At 40.5% G+C, this 23,682-nt stretch overlaps 1 protein-coding gene across 1 annotated transcript in view; it reads right to left on the bottom strand.

The window, feature by feature from the left end:
- Positions 1–23,682, bottom strand: part of RSF1 (remodeling and spacing factor 1) — a 64,312-nt gene that overhangs the window by 14,133 nt on the left and 26,497 nt on the right. The window contains exons 3-9 of the mRNA XM_068424249.1: positions 19,407–19,499; positions 18,722–18,927; positions 15,943–16,100; positions 10,469–12,189; positions 7,932–8,129; positions 5,927–6,031; positions 4,083–4,162 (exon numbers count right to left, since the gene is read on the bottom strand). Of these exons, the coding sequence (XP_068280350.1) occupies positions 4,083–4,162; positions 5,927–6,031; positions 7,932–8,129; positions 10,469–12,189; positions 15,943–16,100; positions 18,722–18,927; positions 19,407–19,499 (2,561 nt within the window). The remainder of the gene's footprint in view (positions 1–4,082; positions 4,163–5,926; positions 6,032–7,931; positions 8,130–10,468; positions 12,190–15,942; positions 16,101–18,721; positions 18,928–19,406; positions 19,500–23,682) is intronic.

The raw sequence follows: 23,682 nt of genomic DNA, 5'->3' as shown, positions 1-23,682 counted from the left end.
CCTACGTAGCAATTCTTTGCCAGAGAACAGCACCAACAAAGATCAACAGTGTCAAGCTCTCTGATGACAGATGGACGTGTGAACAGGAGAACTGAAGGAAGCCTCCATGGTCGTCAGCCCTGTTCACACCTAACTGGAGTACTTGGTGCCACCTGGGTGCCACACGTACTGTGACAAAGATGTGATCCAGCTAAAGAGTTTGGAGCAAGTCAGTAGGAGTTACTGGAGTGCAGCAGACATGCCCTGGTGAGAAAAAATAGAGTAGATGGGTCTAGAGAACATTAGACCAAAGATGAGAGAGAGAATAGTACTCAAATAGTACTCAAATACAGGAAAGACGCTAAGGAGAAGTAGGCTGTCCTCCTTGTCCACAATACAGGATTAAATCAAAGTAAGTAAAATACAGTTTAGACTTAGCTTGCCTCAACACTACCATCCTGTGTCAGCTGAATTGCCCTGGGCACAATGCTGGCTCCTGGCCTCTACTTGCAGCTCTCAAACGACACAAGTCTCCTGTAGGTCTTGCCATGTCTGTCCGTGGAGATGCCTTGGATAACCTAGCACATCAAACAGCACTGCACGCTGATCTTCAGGCTACTGAACTGAGCTTTCAGAAAAGCAGTCTGTCAGGAAGAACAGCCAGGTACTAAAACAGACCGAAGTGAGTTACCAAACTGCCATCACCATGGGTCCTTACTAGCCTTTTTCTAGGAAAACAAGGAATAATTTAAATAAACGAAGATATCAAAGAAAGCTGGCGGCATGTATTGGGCTCTGCAAGGACTCTAAGCAAGCCACATCTCTACCCACTTTAAAATTATTTTGAACAACAGTATTTTAGACCATACACGCTGAAGAACAATCCTGGGGAGGGGGGGGGCAAGGTATGAACTAGACATTTGCCAGCAGATCTCCAACTTTCATGATCCAGTGAGGCATCATGACAGCTGAAATGAAATCATGCATGAACCAATGATAACCTCTTCTGGATTTCTGAGCTAGAGAGTCTCAATCAACCAGAATCACAATTCTGAAGTTACAGTGAGTGGTCGTATGAGCACATACCACATTACACTTGAGTCACAACATCATGTACACGAGTTATCTAGACATGTGCACAAATGCCCAAGATGCAAATTAATTTTAGCTACGTTTACTTCATGTGTGCATTATTTTTTTGCAAATAGAGGCATCTGTGTAAAAATTTTGTTTCTCTCAGCCTCTCTTCACAGGAGAGGTGCTCCAGCCCTCTGATCATCTTTGTGGCCTCCTCTGGACTCGCTCCAACAGCTCCATGTCCTTCTTCTGTTGGGGGTCCCAGAGCTGGACGCAGCACTGCAGGTGGGGTATCACAAGAGTGGAGCAGAGGGGCAGAATCCCCTCCCTCACCCTGCTGGCCACGCTTCTTTTGATGCAGCCCAGGATACAACTGGCTTTCTGGGCTGCAAGCGCATGTTGCCAGCTCATGTTGAGCTTCTCATCAACCATTTTCTTAAATAACATGAACAAACACAGTTCCTAAAGTAATACTGACAAAGAATAAAACTAGATTTTAGGTTGTTTTACAGCCAAGAAGACCATGAACTTTGACAACTCAGTATCATTATATCTAAATTGAAATTTCTGGCTGTGTATAAAAGTAATTGGTTTTGTCTCCTCATGTCAGTTCTCCAAACTGATAGATGAAAAGAAATCTTCATCATTCGAGCACCACAAGATTGGTTGGATGAGGAAAAATTTTGTCATACACTGTGCAAAATCACTACATTCTTGAAAATGAATTGAAATAACATCTTAAGACAAGGAATACAATTGCTAAAATGAGAAAGGAACCAGAAATCTAAACATTTTAGTACTCAGCAAGTGTCTTTGATAGTTTCCTCCACTTCTCATTTCTTGTAATGCAAAACTTCAAGAGACATGAGAGATAAGAAAAATTCAGCTGGTTTTAAACACAATCAGTGAGGTTTTTGAGACCTGCTTCTCTTCTCTCTGGCTTGAGTACACACTGCTTAAGAAAGGAGCAAATGAAACAAGCCAATCCTGCTGAGGTAAAGGTCTTGAAATGCAAAATGAAGTATCAAATGCCTTCCTTATTAGTATGTAGCACACAGAAGCTCAACACTTCAACCAACAGGTCTCCAACGTCAGGATGCAGACAAACACTGACTGGTTATAAACTCTTCCTAGATTAATCCAGAAAACATTTTCTCTCATGTAAGCAGCTGCAAAAGTTGCTACAAGGAAGTCATGAAAGTGTGCATGAGAGCAAGTACTCCACCTGATGTGGCCTGGGAGAAGCAGACAAGTAGTTCCCAGAGGGATTTTCTATCAAGAAGTCTGAGAGTCTCTAACATGAACGAAAAGGGGCATCCATAAAAGCTTTAGTGTACGCTCCCTCTGAGCTGGTGGTAAGACATGATTATAGAAGTTAGCACGTACATGAGAAATTCAGCTGGGTTGTTGTGGTAGAACTTTGGATTCATGAACAGAAAAAAACCCCAAAAAGGTATGACTTTGATCTATGTATTTGTAAGTCAACGTGAAACCTAAAGTTTTCATTTAAAAAATCCGTGACATAACGCTTCGGGGATGTGCAAGAATACAGCTGAGCAGCTGAATCAATTTCAGTCAGATTCCTGAAAGCTCCAGAATAATTGAAAGAGCACGACAGCATCACAAGCTCAAAAAGCACAATAACAACACTGGTTCAAAGAACCTATGAAGTGTGTGTGCCCATGATGAGACAGTTGGTTTTCTTCTCTTTGCCAAAAAGACAGACAACATGTACTGTGATTTTACAGAAACATTACACTAAAATATTTCTGTGCCCCAAACCACCAGCCTGCTTTAACTTTTACATCAAGCTGTAATAAGGACTATCATTTCTTCTAGCATTATAATTCTTCAGCCTTTTTACCTTACAATTTGCTAAAATATACCACCATTAAGTTGACAGACTTCAATATTCGACTATTGTATCATGAAATCTTTTATAATCCAAGCTCTTTTCTCAAGAGACTTCAAAAAAAAAATTTTTAAAAAAAAAAAATCAGTCTTATAATATACAATAGAAAACATTACGTTCATTTGGTATGAGGATCAGATTGCAAAACAGTGTTAAACATCTGTTTCAGACACTGAAAAGTGCTATAAGATCAGTTGTATGCTCTCCTGTCACCGTTAAAAGATCATATATTTATGCAACGCTAGTGATTTCAAGGAAGCAAGGCAGACTGGAAAAAGTTTGCATTCCATGGAATGTTTGCCAGCAGAATATGTACCAAAGTAGGTCCAAAAATATTGTTCACTAGTAATGAGTCTTCCCACCATAAAGCAAAGCAGACACTGTTCCTTTGTGTCTGATACTCCTGCACAGATGGAGCCTGTGTGTAAGCTGAGCTCACTCATAAAAGTACTCAACATATGTCCTAAAAGGTATAAATTATGCAGACTGTGTTTCATGTCCCTCATTTTCAGGTCTGAAAACTTCAGATAGGATGTTCCAAATATTAAGGATGTTGTTCATAAATGCAGGTTTGCATTTAGCCTTTGATAACGGCAGTGGTAGACACAAAAATTCACTCAAAGTTGTAATTCAGCTAATCCACTGCACTGCAACAATTGCATAATCTTGTAAATTCAGCAAAGTTTAACAGAATCTAAAGCAACAAGACTCAAAAACCACGTTAATCTGGACGACCTTTGTAACAAAGTCAGGACTTAACCCTGCTTCCAGCAGGAACTCTACACACAGCTGATTACTAACACATGCAACTGAACCAGTGCTGAAAACCATTTAACTACTGGTATGGGAAATCCAAATTTGTGTTCAGGCACCTTGACAAAAGTTTAACACAGAAATATTTGCTTCTCTTTTCCAATTATTGGACTTTTTCTCCCTTCTTGCAAGGTCTCCCAGCACTACATCACCTCTCTAATCAGTGGGAAGTCAAAACTGGTCTTACCAATTCCCAGTCTCGTCACTACTTTCCTCCCCAGTCCCCTGTTATTTAATGTTTGCTCAATTATTACTACCCTCTGTATAGCAGCTTGCTGTGAACGCAACCAAACAGTAGTACCTGCGTTCTGCACGCTCCTTCTTTTTTAAGACAACATCCAGATCTTGTAATTGTTCTTCTAATTTCTCACAGAGTAATTTCTAAGGGAATGAAACACAATATTAGTTTCTTTCATAACCAACTGTTTTCATGTTGATCTGATGTTCATACACTTCATTCACTATTTCTGTATTTATCTGGAAGAAGGGCGAGTGCCTTGCTACACCGAAGGCTCCTCTTTGATGAATAAGGCTTTACAACAAAGAGCTTCTTCCTAAAACACACGTGCTTCACCATGAACTGCTATAAAGATGCATCCTCCCAGTAACTGGCATTTACCACAGGGAGCGATCTGCCTAAAGCAAGTATTAAAGGTGTTTAGAGTAAACATATGTCTGAATTAGTACCACATTTTTGCTGGTATTTACAACTTTGTCTCAGAGAAACCTGAGGATTTCATCGACACACAGAGCGTACATACACAAAGCTGAGTGTGCACACACACGGTGATACCTGCTTGTCCCTTATCTTAATCTTTGGAGAACACACAAGCCTGTGGACACCGCAGTAAAAAGTAGAGATACACTTCAGGACCATTTTCTTACCAAATGTTCCATATCTTAGAACTTAATACTCAAGGAGCCATATGTAAAAATGACTTTTTATGGACAAATTGTGCCGTGTTCTGTGTTAACACCCTCATCGTACTGTTTCCAAGGATCTTCACGCTTTTACAAATCTCTCATTTTTTCATATTAAAAATTACTAAACAGCAACAGAGCAAGGAGATGCTCTAGCTGCAAGCTGCAATCCCAAATTGTGTAAAGAAAACATTCTTACATATTCAGGATTATCACTACTTCAAAATACTCCTCAGAAGACAACTACAAATCACTGCTCGATACAGCCGTACCGTGCCACGGCCAGTGCGGGTAGCTTTTTGCAGGGCAACAGCCCTTCTGGCAAAGACTTTTTCTAAAAGCAAGGAAGGGGTTTGGGATCAGGCAGATTATTCTGAAGATGTGCACAAGTGATTCCCCACTCATTTAACTAGAACAGCATCACACACTCTCTAGCTTATCCTCCCAAGCACCATCCCTGCAAATCTTGCTATTTTAGATGTACATTAAATGAAACTGGACATGTGCACTATGGGTTTTTTGGCAGAAGCAGCTTCTAACCTTCAAAAAAGTGTTCATACTTGTCTATTACTTCATAGAAACATAGAATCATAGAATGGTTTGGGTTGGAAGGGACCTTAAAGATCATCTAGTTCCAACCCCCCTGCCACAGGCAGGGACACCTTCCACTAGACCAGGTTGCTCAAAGCCTCGTCCAACCTGGCCTTGACAAGGACAACGCTGGCTTTCCCAGCAGAGGCAAACTGTACCGTGAGACTCATTAGAAACAGCAGCTTTCTCTAACCAGCTTCTAAGCCAACGTCTCCGAAGAAGGAACAGCACTTCAGAAAGAGCTGCTTGCTTTGCTGCCATCCCTCGCTGCCTACTGCTTCCCCTCCAGGATGACAGCGTGCTGTTTCCTTTGGGAAAAACTAAGACGTTATATTTTCAATACGATGTTAGTCTTGAGGTAATTTAACCAAAGATGGGAGAAGACCAGTGTGGTTGGAGATTCCCATCCACACGTCAGCAACACACAGTCATTCATCACTAGCAGAAAAAAGGAAAACCACCTCACAAAACTCAGTTTTACTAATGGACAAGAGGGAAGATCAGCTTCCCTACCATTCATCACAGTCTGCTTCTTTAATAGAAAAAAGATAAAAGAACTTGTTAAACTCCCAGCAAATCTACAACCGCAAGTGAAGCTGAAAGGAGAACAGTGAGGTCAAATAGGAACCATACATGCTGGCACGGCGGGCAGAACCACTCTCCATCAGGGATTATCATCAAAGGAGGGCGAAGGCAGGCTGTGTGGTATCCACTGTCACAAGAGTCACACAACAAAATCTGTGGAAACAAAATGAATCATAAGTAGCTTTTGGCATTCACACTATGTAACAAGCTCCAGAACTATTTCCCCAGCCAACACAGAAGCACTTTATAAATACTTCAGGCAGTGCCAAAACAAAAAAAAATATCCTGTATCACTTATCACTAGATGTTTCCAGGGCCAGGGGCGGTTTTTATGGGGAAGTTTATGTATCATAGTTTCATTTTAACACCAGATTTCCTCTTATTATGTGTTCTCAGGCACTCAGTGCTACTGGATTATGTAGATTGTGTGCCCATAGTGTGGAATCTTGTAATGCTTTCCAGATCTTGGACTAAATGGAAAACTCCATCTGGACAAGATGTGACGTGAACTGTTTTCCCTGTGCACTCACATCCATGTGAAGGAAACGTGGCGTTTGCCTCAATCAGGATGATTTTATGTCCCGGACGGCAGAGACAAAGCCTTGCAGACTCTTAGAGATACACAGAACTAGGCAAGTACTGGAGTTCATACTTAGCTGGGTAAAGCTGGAGACGTCCCTTTCCATTAAATCTGAGAACAAAGCTGGCATAAGCTGTGTGAGTATCTATTGGAATATTTATCTCGAACATCCTAAAGGTCAAACTTTGTCTCAGCTACGCTGGGATCTCTGTCGCACACCTGAGAGTATGCTTGTTTTATGGATTCACAGCAGGCCTGCATGTCATGATTCCCAGATAAACAGAGGAATTCATGATGATATCTCCTACTGATGACCCAGAACCATAAACACTAGAAATAGCGAAAGCTCCCTGTGCTCCTACCATATGGGATTTTGCTGTCCCCAGTCCTCAGGGTGATGTGCAGCTCTATCCAACGAGGCTCACTATGTAGCTGTGACCATGTCACAAGTGCATACATTGCACTGCTGGTTTGTTTTTTTTTAAATGTTGTCTCCTCTGTATTCATTGAGATTGCAGGCACAACCTCAACACATCACCCAGATTAATTCTCAATGGGATAAGTTGTGCTACACCTCATAGAAGATATTTCAGAGGTGGTAAACACAAGAAATAACTACCTTCCCTCCTTATAAAACTCATCTACTGCCATGAGCTTACCACCTAAAACCTGGAGAGTATTCTCCTATGTACAGCCACCCCAAAGGATGATGCACCTTCAGATACCACCAAAGCCAATCCACCAAATCTGCCACAACAGCCAACAGAAGCTTTCACGGAATCATTTTGGTTGGAAAGGACCTTTAAGATCATCAAGTCCAACCGTTAACCCAGCACTGCCAAGGCCACCACTAACCCATGTCCCTCAGCACCACATCTACACGGCTTTGAAATCCCTCCAGGGATGGTGACTCAACCACTGCCCTGGGCAGCCTGTTCCAATGCTTGACAACCCTTTCAGTGAAGACATTTTTCCCGAGATCCAATCTAAACCTCCCCTGGAGCAACTTGAGGCCATTTCCTCTCGTCCTATCGCTTGACACCTGGGGAAGAGACTGACCCCCACCTCGCTACACCCTCCTTTCAGATGGTTGTAGAGAGCGATAAGGTCTCCCCTCAGCCTCCTCTTCTCCAGGCTAAACAACCCCAGTTCCCTCAGCTGCTCCTCATAACACTTGTTCTTCACCACCTTTGTTGCCCTTCTCTGGACTTGCTCCAGCACCTCAAGGTCTTTCTCATAGTGAGGGGCCCAAAACTGGACACAGGATTCGAGGTGTGGCCTCACCAGTGCCAAGTACAGGGGGACGATCCCTGCCCTAGTCCTGCTGGCCTCACTAGTGCTGATACAAGCCAGGATGCTGGTGGCCTTCTCGGCCACCTGGGCACACTGCTGGCTCATATTCAGCTGCCATCGACCAACACCCTCAGGTCCTTTCCCACCAGGCAGCTTTCCAGCCACTCCCCAAAAGCCTACCAGCTCAGGGTGATTGGGAAGGCCACACTTCTTGCACGGCTCATCGTCATCAGCAGGTGCAGGTTCTTCTTCCTCCTCTTCTTCCTCTTCTTCTTCCTCATCAGAGTTTTTTTCACTCTCCGAGCCCTCACTTTCTTCATTACTTGAGTATTTCCACCTGCCACGTGTTCGCGTACCCGTCCACCGAACTTTGCTTCTCTATGAGACACACCATTTCAGAGAGAAAACACAAAGGAAGCTTACAGAGTTTCTTCCCAGACCTTAAAAAATATCTTTCTCTGATTAATTTCAATCAGAACAGTTGCAGTAAATTTACAACAGAGCATTTCAATGAATAGATTTTGTCTTTCAAAGAGCCTTAAAATGCAACAGGATAATAAAGGGAGGAAAATTCCTATCTACCTGCAGAAAGAAATTTTCAAGTAAGATTTAAAAGCTCACCTTGCTTGTGAACATGGTAAATTCCACATTTAAACTTCCTGACTTTTTGTTGATAGCTTTCCTCAATCCAAAGAGAATCTTTTCTTCCCTCCCCGCCATGTGCAGTTTATATCTTTTATTTCGCTTTAGGAAACATGTTTGCACTCTAACAACTATATTAACTTAAGTGTTTCTGGTGCCTTCCTCCAGGATGGGCATACTTTTCTGAAATAAAATCACTGCACCTTTTAAGTGCATAACTTCTATCTAGGTCTTCTTTCACATTTATACTTTTCCATTATTTTTCTTAAGTGAAAACTGATTCAGTTGATGCTTCTTTTTTTGCTTATCAAAGGGGCATCTACCCCTTTCTCTGATAATTACTATCATATTTTGAATGAAAAACAGATTTCAGTTAAAATTCAGAATATTATTTTGTTTTAGTTAAAAATACTCCCCCAACTAGGATATGTTATTTTTAAAGCAATATACCAAACAGAAGAAACTTTTCTTCCCATTAACTGACTTGTTTCTCACAGATGTCATTCACAACTCTTCCCACCCCCACCCCCCCCTGCAGACATTGAAAAAGGAAAATAACTTCTCTACCTTTTCCAGCTCAAAACATTTATTTCAATTTTGACTAAACTACTCTTTGTCCTGAATGAGCTGAATAAACTAAAATGTACAAAATATTCTATTTCTCCTGCAGGATGGACTCATACCAAAGCAGTATTTGTCATATTGGTAAAATTTTGTTTCAGGTTCTTAACATTAATTTCTCCCTCTTTACAGATTTTACTGTTCACTAAACTTTAGTAGCAAATGTATTTTAAATCCATGATAGTATTAGTTTAAGTTTAGGCTTCATTATATGTCATCATAATTCCAAAAGACCCTTCTTTAAAAGAAAACAAATATAAAATAGCCTATTAAAGATGGAATGTCAGAAGCTTACTCGTTTCAAACTTCTTCCTCTACCATATTTATTTTAAAATTTCTCTAGAAAAGTAAGCATCTTTAGATCTCTTTATCTTTCAAATAAAGAGATCAAGTTAAAACGCCTATAGCAACAGTACTTCAAAATTAAAACTACTTGTAGGGCTTACAACCACTATTACTTTCATTTATTTTCTTTTTTAATGAAAATCTTTAAAGGACAAATTGTAAATGAAAAATTTACTTTTCATTTCTTTATGTATGACAGAATTTTTCAGTATAGATGTTATCAGTCACTGAAAAATCAACTGTTCATTTTATGAAGGTTATTCAATGTAGCAGTATATTAAGAAATTTGCTAAATAAGTGAATGTCTTGGTAGAAGAACAAAATTGGTAAGAAAATGTGTATCAGTGGAAAAATTAACAGGATTTCAAGTTGATATTTTAAAAGTGCACTTAAAAATACAGACTCTATTCCTTGTTACTGTTTTGTACTCCATATCCAGAAAAAACTGGAAGATAAATTAATGAAAGGTGTTTATAATTACATAGACTTAGAAGCACATTATTCATATATGTTCCAACTTTTTGTGTTACATTTACCTGACATATTTTTAAGATCTATGCTACATAAGCAAAAGTTTATCATGAAAAAAAGACACCTCCACCTAAAGTAAAACGTATATCTCACGTATGAGAAAAGCTAAATTGTATCATGAACTCACCAAAACAACCACTTTAGCTTCACCTAGAAATAGAAGTCATAATACTTTTATTCTTCACCATTTTTTGGTTCCTTTGTGGCTTACGATCATCCTCAAACTGACCACCCAACAAGTAACCATCTAGTAAATCCACAGGGGCTAGAAGTCTCCAGCCAGCCCCTCAGCCAGACTGACTCAGGTCTGATCATTTCATTTCTTAGAAGAATTCACTCGGGTTGACTTGGTCTACTTAGCTCAGGTTAAATGACAGATTTTTATAAACCAGGAAGTCAACACTCTTTTAGGGGTGTGTTTTTAGATTTGTCGAGTCCACTAACTGGATTGCAAAGCCAGTTCCTTGCAAATGCTGGCCAAAGGAACAAAATCCTCTATATTCCTACGTAAGTGGATATTCTCCTTATAAATAAGACTATGGGTATTCTTTATTCCTGGGTAATAAAACTGTTATTACCTTGTTAACCTTAGTGTTTGACTCCTTCTCTTGTTTTTTTGCATCTTCTTTTCGTTCCGGTTTTTGTGCTGCTGCAGGTTTCTCCTCTTCCTCTTCAGCTCGTTTTTTGTCAGGTTTCTGATCCCGAGTCTCCACAACTTTTGGAGTAGGCTTGGATATTCTTGGAGATCGCCTTAACGTGCGACCAACGCTGACATCTTCAGGCGGCACTTCTGCCTTTCTCTTTCGACTGGAGATTCTAATTGTTAATTTAATTCCTTCTTTCTGTCTTTCAGAAGTTATTTCTTTATTATCTGTTGCACAGCTTTCTTCTTCAGAAACTAGCTTATATTTAAATTTGCTTTTAGGTAGTGGTGATTCCTTTTTACTCTCTGAGGAGTCCTCTAGATTAGAAGCGTGGGCATCACCTAATCTATCTGGCTCTGTCTTGGCAGCTTCCAGCTCTTCCTCTTGTTTTTCAGGGCTGGATTTTTCTTCTACTTTGCTCTCCTCAGGTAGAGCAGTTTTACTATCAGAGCCTTCCTCTTCCAAAACAGGCTTCTCTAAAGTAACGGGAGAAGTAGATGAAGGGGGTGTCTCAGCAGCTTTTGGAGAATCAGGTTTCTCCTCAGACTCACCTTTACTTTTCAAAGTCTCTTCGTCAGACAGTGCAAGCTTGTGCAGTTCTGCAGGAGCAGATGCATTTGTGGGCTTCTCTAAACATTCTTTGGGCAGTGGTAGTCCGTCCTTTTTGATTTTTGTGGCTAGTTTCTCTTCAGTTGTTTTGGCACAGTCTTCAGAGTTTGAAGACTCTTCCACTACCATTTCAGTAGTTGTGCTGTCAAGGGACTCTTTTTCCACAGGACTAGATTCCTCCTTTAAAGGCACTTTCTGATTAGAAACCTCAGAGACCACAGCCCCTATTTCTTTCACCACAGTTACTGCATTTTTCTCAAGGTCACACGCTTTTATAATTTTACTAACAGAATTTAGGGAGTCCGAGCCCTTTTCCCCACTTTTTCCATTCTTCTCTTTTAACGAGCTGCTCTCTTCCTTCGCGCTAGCAGAGTGTTCCGACTTATTATTTTGTATGACACTTGGGGTTATTTTTTCACAGCTAACCTCTCCATTTACTAGCACTTTCCCATCAGGACATAAAGCAGTAATTGTAGGGACTCTCTTAAAAGCTTCTTCTTCTGGTTTCCCTTCTTCCTTCAAGACATCCTTTGTTGGAGTAACACATTTACACAGCGGCCCCTTTATCGGACTGTCATAGTCATCCGTCAGCTTGATCTCTCGCTTTTTAAGCGGTATTTTTGCCTGCTGGTCATTTTTAAGTTTCTCACTTTCTTCCACAGATTTCTCCACAATTTCTTGGGGAGTTTTGACATTAACACAAAATTCTAACCTCTCCGGCTCATGAGCTGCTATTTTGTCCGTACAACTTTTTACTTCTTTTAAGTCTTTCGGTTCTATTTTGTTTTCCTTCACCTCTACTTTAACAGGCTTGACATTTTCTTTAAAGGAGTCACTTTCTTCTTTGACACTTTGCTTTTCTTCATTGTATTCTGAAGGTTTCTCTAATTTTACTATTACTGGCAATTTTATAATTTCTTTTTCTTCCACTTTCTCAGTTTTCACCATATTTTCGTCGTCTTTGACCACAGGAAGAGGAAGGCTTTCCAATTCCATTGACTGTTCCTCCACCTCCTCTTTTTCTTCTTTGACTTTTAATTGATTTTCTGTTGACAGAGAAAAACAACTATGAAACAACCAGGGGACCTACAGGATTACAAAGAGCATTAATCAAAACAAAGATATCTGAAAAACACAACAACCCAAAGTCTCCCGCAAATAAATCTTCTCTCATGGAATTATTAGGAGTCTGGCTTGTCTAACACTGTCATCAAATGAGCAGGATGCCAATTTTTAGCTCAGGAATCACAGTTCAGTTTAATTGTATACCAAGATAAACCTAAATTTCAGAAGCTAGCAGCAGAATTCTAGATTTATCCTTCTTTATACAGACATCTCAGCCCCTTCTTCAATGGTACCACAATACTTTCAGAGGATATGTAAAACCTAAGCAGAGGAGCATGAGGCAGCAACTTGAAGTCTTAGCTGACTTTCTGAAACTATTTCACAAACCAGAACATGGTGTAAGATTCTATGGTCTTCAAGTGAAATTCCACGTAGAAATCAGTCCCCTGTTTGTACATGGTTTTATTTCAAGAAATATTTAACTATTGTATTTCAACAGTTCAGAGAAAAGAGAAGACATGCAACATCACAGCTCATCACAAAATTCTCCTAGATTCTCTGGACAACGACTACATCCCCTAGGTACTATCAAAACACAAGTAACACAATATTCTATATTCACTTCATCTGCTGTTTGTAAATGACCACAGTGAGTAGTATATACCAGAAAAATCTGCAGAGTTTAAAGAATTAGGTTATGCCTACTTTGCTAAGTCAATTTTAGATCATTAGGGCTTAAAGTACAGTTCCAGCATTCAAAAATCTATTTTGCTACTATGTACTTAAGCCTATTATTTATCATTACCACAGCCTCTTAATATCTCCGGTTACTTTATTTTACCGTACTTTTTGAGTCAGCTAGGGATAGAATTAATTAGAAAAAAAGCAAATATAATAGCCCTACATATACCATAACAGCATCTTCTACCACCTGGAAGGTGTTATTGCAAACATGCCATAACTCCAAACAAAAAGATGATTTTTTTTTTCTTCTGCTTCACCCCTCTTCCCTCCACACTAGTGTAATTCTTTTCCAAGATGAGAGCTTCCCAAAGCTAGAAATATACAGCGGAAAGTATGTGACAGCTACCTCAGTTACATTAAAAATAAGCATTTTAGAAAAGAAAAGAGCAGTGAGGAAGAATTAACAGATTTTATAGTATTTTCAAACACAAAGCATGTATCCAAATAAGTCTCAGCAATTAGTACAGCAGTGAGAGATGCATCTCTAAGGCACCAGAAGTGACAACATTTTGAAGGCTCAAGGCTGTTTTTTTCCCCTTCACGGAAGCAGTCCCCACTCTGAGCCCTTGTAACACAAAAGCTGCCTCTTTAAAGACATTTGGTCTGTAACAGTGAGAATGAGATATTTTTTCAGTGTCCGTTTTCGTCCACCCTCCCTTCACAGAATCACAGAATCAATCAGGTTGGAAGAGACCTCTGGGATCATCAAGTCCAACCGTTGCCCTGACACCACCACAGCAACTAGACCATGGCACTAAGTGCCATGTCCAGTCTTTTCTTAAACACCTCCAGAGATGGTGACTCCACCACCTCCCTGGGCAGCCCCTTCCAATGTCTAATAACCCTTTCTGAGAAGAAATGCTTCCTAATGTCCAACCTGAACCTCCCCTGGCAAAGCTTGAGGCTGTGTCCTCTTGTCCTATCGCTAGTTGCCTGGGAGAAGAGGCCGACTCCCACTGCGCTACAACCTCCCTTCACGTAGTTGTAGACTGCAATAAGGTCACCTTTGAGCCTCCTCTTCTCCAAGCTAAACAACCCCAGCTCCCTCAGCCGTTCCTCGGCTTCCTTCACTTCCTTCTGTCTCAGCTTGGTTCAACCACTTCTTCCCATCACCTACCGCTTTCTCCCAAACTTGTAACATCAAGGATCACCAGAATCCCCAAACTTCTCTATACTGAAAAGCAACAGTTGTTCTACAGTTTAACTCTCTGAACTGCTCGTAAAGCATTTCATATATACTGGATGACTCAGTCGATGCACAAATTGTCTTAACACTACTCAAGTCACTCAGCCTAGTAAAAAACACATAAGCATTGGTTCAGTTTACCTCATTTTTCTATGAACTAATTTAACGCTGTTTGGGAAGTGGCCAAAGCAAACAGGTATCAGGTCTTCCAATATGTTTTCACTGTACATTAGAAGGGCTTTGAGTGCAGTCCTTGGACTTATAGGAAGAAATACTAAAGCTTCTCAACAGAAAGGCTCTGAGTAGTGCTCTGTGAATACCCTGACTGCGCTGAAGTCACTGCACGTGTACATAATTTCATTATTCATTACATACATGGGACTAGTGCCTCGGAGTGATTTGGCATCAATGCACAGCCTAATGCCAGTACTGACCCAGGTGCGTGGGCCATAGGATTGGGGGACTCATCTACAGTGGGGACATTCATTAAACCTTTTCAAATGGCTCCTCCTGAATTCAATGTAAAATTGTATCTGAAGTAGAGATCTCGGTTAGATGATTTAAGTTGGCCTGACCAATTTTTAGTGAGACAAAGGCAAGATCAGTACTTGGAATTAATTCTGCAGTGTCAGTAACCACACAGGTTATGCTGTCACTTGTATGCACAGTTAGATGTTGGGAATGCCTTAGGCTGAAAGACAACTCTGCTGGTGTTCACCACGATTTACTGCCATTTCTACAGTAGTCTTTTAATGCTTCCACCGCAACTCAAACTTTATCTAAATGTTTTATTTATTTCTTCTGTTCTACACTGTTTGTTGCAAAGAATTAGAATAAAATAGCAAGTCTTTCTCTTTGATACTCAGAACCAAGACAGGCCTTGGCTAATTCCATATATCCAATTAACTTAAATAGATCTGCAGAAACACATACTACTAACAGTGGAATCCTTAAATCTTGTTTCTGATTGTGAAAATCTTTTTCTGTATTTTAACAAAATTATAATACCAGGTAGTAACTGGGATAAAATGACTTGGGATAACAAGCTTTTAGCTTTTCATAACCTAAAAAAGATCAGGTTCTTATAACCAAAATACTTCAGGCTAACTGATACCGATACTTAGTAAAACCAATGCACAACTCAGCAAGTCAGATAAGTTGTTAAATACGTGCAATGACATGATAATAACGAACTAAAAAGGGTTCTTTGTTAATAAGAACAGTGGAGACAGCTAACAACCACTTCACTTCTAAAATATTTAGTATTTTAAATTATTTTAACCTAAGCTCATGTCTTCTTAAAAAAATCATGTAGATTATGACATGTTTGAGGAAGCAACCGGTATTTTTTGATTCAAACTCAAAAGCAAAAATAAACACCCCACCCAATGCTGTATTGATTTCAATCATGGCATTGCACAAACAGATTTTTTTTCTTTTTAAGATTTTAATGTTGCTAGAAGTTTGGCAACAGTTCAATGCTCCACAGAAACATACAATGACGAGTATTTACAATATTATACAAAATGTACAGCAAAAATAAAATTACTTAGACAATAATTTATGCACAGCTCTTCTATAAACTCTTGAGCCTAAATATGCACTAAAAAACCTCCAGTAATATTTATAATTTCAAAGTATTCAATATTTACTTGTTTTACTTTGAACAGAAACATTTTTTTGTTTGTTTGGTTGGTTTATCTTTTAAAAAGTCCTAATCTAACACAGTAACTTCTAATGAAGTTGGAAATTCTAACATCGCCACAGCACAACATTTAAAATTTGAGAAGAAAAGGCAGAAAACCTTGTGTAGATGCTTCTTCACCCTTTTTGGTGTCTTCGTCTTCTATGCTTGGGCTTTCACGTGATGAATTCTCCTGCTGAGAAGTGTTGTTTTTCAACAGGGCAGGATCAATCTGTGCTTTCAAGAGCTCAAGGGTCTCGGCAAGCTCATTGCGGTTTCTAGATGACAGAATAAAAACCATATTGTCTGATACGCCACTTACTCACTCACCCCAAAGGGATTCATAAAAAACAAACAAACACCATCTGCTTAAATGAACACTGCCCTGAAAACCTTATATACAAGCATAGTGAAACGCCTGTCCCACCAGACCTGCAACTTCGCAGTCAGAAACCTTCCAATTTATCCACACCAAAATAAAATCACTTTTTTGGAAGGACCTTATCAATCGCGAGTCAAGTCTGTTGGGTCTGGATCCCAGCTGCTGCTATTATTATTTTATTTATTATCCTCTCTTCCACATCCTCCCTGGTTTTTCTTTGCAATTTCTTTTTTCTCTCAGCAGAGAGGAAGTTGTAGTTTTCTGCTCACACACCAAAGGCACAACCACATCATTCAAGTGAAATTTTCAAAAGCCATTAAGTAATTTAGATACTCTTTGCAATTACTCATCCTAAGCACATATAGCAAACAGTACAAAGTTGTCTAGAAAACTCCAGCTACTCAAGTTATGATAGCGAGAAAATGTCTGGCATCCTGGCCTCTATTAGGAATAGTGTAGCCAGCCGGTCTAGGGAAGTGATCGTCCCTCTGTACTCGGCACTGGTGAGGCCGCACCTTGAATCCTGTGTCCAGTTCTGCGCCCCGCACTTAAGAAAGATGTTGAGGTGCTGGAGCGAGTCCAGAGGAGGGCAACCAAGCTGGGGAAGGGTCTGGAGGGTCTGACCTACAAGGAACGGCTGAGGGAGCTGGGGGTGTTTAGCCTGGAGAAGAGGAGGCTCAGAGGTGACCTTATTGCAGTCTACAACTACCTGAAGGGAGGTTGTAGTGCAGTGGGAGTCGGCCTCTTCTCCCGGGCAACTAGCGATAGGACAAGAGGACACAGCCTCAAGCTTCGCCAGGGGAGGTTCAGGTTGGACATTAGGAAGGATTTCTTCTCAGAAAGGGTCATTAGGCATTGGAAGGGGCTGCCCAGGGAGGTGGTGGAGTCACCATCTCTGGAGGGGTTTAAGAAAAGACTGGACATGGCAGTTAGTGCCATGGTCTAGTTGCCATGGTGGTGTCAGGGCAATGGTTGGACTCGATGATCCCAGAGGTCTCTTCCAACCTGGTTGATTCTGTGATCTCTATGCTTGTGAATCTCAGTGCACTGTAACTCCTTATTTAAACTGGACATATAACTATGCAAAACAGCACCTTAATGTATAATGAATTTGAACGATGACAGAGACATAGTTTTTGTAATGGACTACAAGAATAAGGCTCTCGCATTTCTTTTTTGTAAAGTCAACGTTCAGCAACTTCTTTTGCCCATGTTTACAGAAAAAAAGGAAGCCTGGAAGTGCAACAGCCCTAAGCTGGAGAATCTCACAGCTTTAAAACCACGTCAGATTTTACAACGCATTACTGTGTTGTTCTGCTGTGAGTGTGGAGTGTCAGAACTTTCCCAGCTGAACTCTGATTTCTTCCGCTTTTGGCATTGATCTCTGGAGTCTATAATGCATGAGGAGAGAGAAACATCGCTCAGCTCTTCATTAGTATGTTTAGATACATTGACTTTATTCACCCACAACAGCTGTCTACATTTCACTGGTGGTAATGCTTAGCATTTTATGGCCCATTATAGTGTTTTAAACCATTCTGTATGACTCCTCTGGTTACTAAAGTCATGGATATGTATACAAGCTGCAGATATAAAAATTAAAATTTACAAACAGAAAATTAAAAATTATATATATTATTTGACTTTTTTTAGATCTATTTTTACATCTCTCTGTACTTTTTAAGTCAGAGTTGATTCTCCTGAGTCCAGTTGAAAATCCACTTGGAACTCATCAACTAAAAAAAAAGCTTACATGATTAAACTATAAATGGGTAACTAATAGATATAAAACAAATTTCAAACTCATTCTTTTTCCAGTAAGAAAGCGCCTATATACTTTGCATAGAGCAGGAAAGTGAAAAATAAGATATGTAGCAAGAAACACACAAAAAAATAAATCTGAAGCTAAAATATCATTAAAATATTATCAGACCAATCTGCAGCAACTGAGACCCATGGGCACCGAGTCATATACGTGCACGTTTCAGCCTGCATCAATGTCATGCACCTCATCTGCAGTGATCTATGAGCTGAATTCTACTCCAGAAGGTTTTTCGTGCCTATTTGGATAGTCAACAGTTTTGTAGTTCTATGAAGTTAAAATTGCAACGCAATTCCCCCAAGAACAAAACCATCCACTTGTAATTTTCTGAATAGAGCAGAAGTTAAAGCAGCAAGAGTCCTCCTCCATTTCCTAAAGCATTTAGCTGGCCAGTGAGCAATATGGAGCCATTGTTCTCAAGAGTCTTCTCTTGGTACCCTTTCCATATATCCATTGTAGCTTGATTAAGCAGAAAACAAATCACAAGTTGGCTATTACCAACAAACCAGTGAGTTATTTCTGTACATGGGTTCTTACTAAAACGTAAATGTGAAGGCAGAAAATCCCACTGTCATGAATCCTATTCTGTGAGAAATGGAGATTTATTGAAATAAATTTCTGAATCCCAGTCACAAATAGCTAAAATCCTCTACAAAATAAGAAAAAAAAAAAATGGAAAAAAAAAAAAGAAATACCTAACAATGCACTTCCACGTGGATCCATCCTGGTCATCCTGTTCTTCTATGTACATCCTGACATTATGCTCTTGATCCAGCTGATACCAGTACATCAGGCCATCCTTGTCTCGACCAATGGGCTGAAGACGCATGGCATCGGCATCCTCCTCGTTAATTATATTCTTAAACTTTAGATTGTCATCGAACTGACATTCACAGAGATACTGAAAAAAATGAAAAAGCAGAAAGACTGTTAAAACATCAAAATACAAACAGAAACAAGAAAATCAGCTCATTTCCTTTGAGCGTAATTTGGAACTTCTTCAGTTTTCTCAAGACTTGAAAAGATGAAGTCCCATCTTTGCCTTTGGAATTCAGATAAGCTTATCTAATTACAAGCTAATCACCATTTGAAAAAGTGTACCGCACAGGCAAATAGCTACTGACAAAACATAAGTACAAAACAATTTTCACACTAAGTTTCATATAAAGTGTGAAAAATATGCAAAGTGTTACACCCAGTTTGGGCCCATCCCACTGCAACGAGCATCATGACTGTTACGAGATCAGCTCCACATTTAATATATGCATTTATGGTTCAGTCAAGCTAAATTTGCAAGATGTGAGTGAGAAAGCCAAATCTCCAAGATATTTAAGCAAGTGAGGAAAAAGTCATTTAGAAACTTAGCTGATGAATGTGTACCTTCAGAATCCCCAGTTTGCATTCAACACTCATTTCTAGGTATCCTTTTTTTTCCATCTCCCAAGCCCAAGTGCTATTGAATTCCTGGCATATCTGTCACAAACAAAATAAAAAGATTGCTAGGGTTAGTGGATTTTATATTAATAGTACCTTACTGCAGTAACAACTATACATGATCTCTTCAGGACTGGAAGTCAGAAAGGCTCACACAAAAATACAAAATAAATCTGGAGTAGGTTGGGAAGCACTGGCATATCTCCATGGAAGAGCATATCACCGAAGTCCTCATCACCACCAGCTTCTCTAAACCTCTTAAATTAGGCAAATCAACTCTGAACTGGGAAGGTGTTCTTGCCTTTGTGGTGCAAAATCTCCCATTTTTCTATTTGACTTGTCTATTTAGAATATAAATTCTCTTGAGTAGACGTGATTTCGTATTCCATGTCTTTACAGCGCTTAGCACATAAGCTGCCAAGCTCTTGTGGGGCCCCCCGAAGTCCTACAACTGTACTGCAGATAACATGCAACTGATACTCCATGCTGTGGTATTATTATTCTTTAGAAAATATCTTGGGCTTCAAGCTGCTTGATAAATATTTAAAAATATTGTAAGTACAGCCGATTTCAATTTACTTAAAGCAAATAAATTCAATGACACCAATATGGGGGAAGAAAAAAAAAAACAAACATGAAAAAAAGTGGCAGTAGAGGATAAATAGATTGAATCAGCGGGAGCTCCAGTAATAATGGTGGAGAAGGAATTCCCCCTCCTCCTGACCAACTCAGATATGCTTTAGACAACTCTCAGGAGTGGAGAAAAGCTGCTTATCCACTGAGGACACATCATGGGATCTCCAGTCAGTAAGGCTATTCTAGGGGAAATACCCACTACAAGGAGGTGAAAGGTAATCACAGCTACATCTCCAATCGAGATGATTTTGAAGTGCCAGTGTTGAATCACGACTGTCCACATTAGCACGAGGTACTGCTGCACTCCAGTCTGCCAGGAAGCAAAGCCCTGCAGAATGGGCTCCATCAAAACAGTGTAGTCTCCCAATCACCAAATTAGTATTAAACACAAGATACAGTCACTAAAGCTCCTTAAAAACTTATAAGCCACATCTGAAAGCAGCTTTCCCTGGAAAAGGCAACAAAAATAACCCTAAATTTCACCCACCAGAAGTACAGATCAGCTGATTCGTGTTGTAAAACTCCATGTGGGCTACAACCCAAAGAGGTCCCACTACCCACCCCTCCTCTGTCCCCACGGCTGTGCTACCTACCCTCCGCTACCCCTAGTACTGACACCAGTTCTTAAGTGACCCAAGGGTAAGCCTGCAATCAGATCAGCTCTGCCACACCATAAATCATACTCTGACTTTACACTACGACCTACAGAGAGCGGTGAAGAGTGTGCTCTCTGGTCACAACAAATCCTGCTGAAGAGCAGTTTTTCCTGCTCCGAGGTTAAGGAATGTTACATGGGTACGTCTCTGACATGAAGCCAAAGTTCACAGTGAGAGACAATCGCTGCTCGCTCACAAAACAAGGTTACTCTGCTTTCTCTCCCATTTCCAACCATGTAATGTGAACAACGCTGGGAAACTGTATCAAAACCCTTGCTAAGGGCATGTGCCAGTCACCGTTCATTACTTACTCATTAAGTATGAAAGCAATAATGAGAAGTTTCACGTGCTGTGGAAGCATATGATTGTCAAAGCAAAAGCTCAGAGACTTCAGAGCAGATGAAGCATCTGTTCAAACAGAAATGACTACGTTTTGACAATTAAAACAATTGATTGTGCTCTCTCCTGACAAGTGCTGTCACAACCCTGAACTACAGATCTCATTGATTCAGGCTGCACTGAAATGTTAGTCTCTGCCTTCACATAGGGGAATTTTCACACCGATCAAAAACCTGCTGCTTGTGGGAGCACTGGCTTTTACCTGCTAAACACTGGTCAGCACCTTCCCACCCTGCAAAGGAGACACCGAAACATCTTTCTCTCAAATATTTCCAAAGCAGCTACGATGGCATCCGACACTTACTATTACCATGCTCCAAATGTTCACTTTAAACAATAGAAACAGGAAGGTGAAAGAGACAGCAGAGGAGTCTGTTTGGTGGGACTACAGACACCTGAATTCTAACAATCAGGGCAGAAAATAGTGTGGTCAGAACGTGCTGATTTCAGGGCTAAAGGTTCCAGATGGACCAGTCCAGAGAAATTGAGCCAACCGTATCCTGGGCTGCATCCCCAGCAGCGTGGCCAGCAGGTCAAGGGAGGGGATTCTGCCCCTCTACTCTGCTCTCATGAGACCCCCCCTGCAGTGCTGCGTCCAGCTCTGGGGCCCCAACAGAAGAAGGACATGGAGCTGTTGGAGCGAGTCCAGAGGAGGCCACGAAGATGATCAGAGGGCTGGAGCACCTCTGCTATGGGACAGGCTGAGAGTTGGGGTTGTTCAGCCTGGAGAAGAGAAGGCTCCAGGGAGACCTTCTAGCACCTTCCAGTACCTGAAGGGACTACGGGAAAGCTGGAGAGGGGCTTTTTACAAGGGCATGGAGTGATAGGACAAGGGGGAACAGTTTTAAACTGAAAGAGGGGAGATTTAGATGAGATCTTAGGAAGAAATGCTTGACTGTGAGGGTGGTGAGACACTGGCCCAGGTTGCCCAGAGAAGCTGTGGCTGCCCCCTCCCTGGCAGTGTTTAAGGCCAGGTTAGATGGGGCTTGGAGCAACCTGGCTAAAGGAAATGTGTCCCTGCCTGTGGCAGGGCAGTTGGCACTGGATGATCTTTAAGGTCCCTTCTAACCCAAAACATGCTGTGATTCTATGATTCTAAATCTTATCTGTATAAAAACGCAAGATAAGTTTGACAATAGTCAAGTCAAGCATTTTGCCAGGAGACCGTGTAGTCTGAATTAACTCAACTACACATTTTCCAAAAACCAGCTAAGCTGGACAGCTGCTCTTTGTCATTAAAACCTTTAAGGACTAGCCATTTCTTTACCTCTGTCACACATGACCACATACATGCCTTGCACAGAGGAGAAAAGTCAGATTCCTGGAGCCTTATAGCCATTTTCTTCCCAACAGGACTAGTGTGTAGGCTGGTGAGCCAGCTTGGGCGGTTCACCATGAGAAGAGGGAAGGGAAAGAACTCTGAACAGCCACGTTCACTTCCTATCCCAAAATATATCCATCTGTCAAAATACCAGCCACAGCTCAGAGAAAACTTTTTATGATGCTCTTTATAAGCGTGGCAGTCAAATAAAGCATGTCTTATAAACAGTTGGTATGTAAACCAAGGATATTAGTAATATATACATGCACAAATATTAAGAGCATCTAAGTTTGAATGTCCTCCACTTAAAGTTTCCTCCTAAATAAGAAAATAAACTGGTCACATCTAGAATTTATCAAACCCATTTTATCAAAGCAACACATTAGGAGTTTGTTCTAACAAAGAAAAAACAGGTCAACACTGCCCCTTTGAGTATGGCAATAATATGTCACACAATACTGCAAGAATGCTCTCAATGGTTACACACCTTTTCAGTTTTTCCTGGCTTTTGTGGCATTTCCCAATAGTCTTCATTGTTTTTCTAAATGAATTATACCCCTTTGAAATGGGGATAATATTAGCATACCTCTCTGATTAGTTATATTCAAATTCCTTTGTTCTTCAAGGTTCCTTTGAACCACTGGCTAGAATAAGCTTCAAGTTAGCTCTGGAGGCTGTTAAATGAAGTAGAATGTATTACTGCTTACTTGGTCTTAACAGGACGGCGTGGGAGGGTTTCTTTACCACCTTCCCATCCTTTCAATGCCTGCTGAAGGAAGGTTTTCCAAACTACTCCCTCAAACTTGCTTTTTCCCTCTGCTTTCTGCTTACCACACAAGTGGTAAGTGGCTTCAGTGGGGTACATAAGTTCACTAGTCAGAGTGGGGTTTTCTCAGCTTGCTGTAATGGCTTTTCGGTACATTAAGGAATTTAACACAATTCAGTAACCACAGTACTCAGTGATATACAAAGTACACAACAGTTACAGAAATTATTACATTATTATTTTAAAGCATCATCATCAATACTTTACAACTGGTTAAGAGGTTAGATTGAACCTGAGGCCCTTCAACAGGTTATTTCCTAAGTCCTAAAAACATCCTCACCTTAAGACTACACAAACCTCAAGACAAATCCCTGTCTCTGTCAAGCTCATAGACAGCGCTGGTGGGGGCAAACTGCAACTGGATTTGCCAAGTGCCATTATTTA

The sequence above is a fragment of the Nyctibius grandis genome, chromosome 2 (genome assembly GCF_013368605.1).
Source record: "Nyctibius grandis isolate bNycGra1 chromosome 2, bNycGra1.pri, whole genome shotgun sequence".
NCBI classification, from domain to species: Eukaryota; Metazoa; Chordata; class Aves; order Nyctibiiformes; family Nyctibiidae; genus Nyctibius; species Nyctibius grandis.
This window is presented reverse-complemented; position numbering and strand designations above follow the sequence as displayed.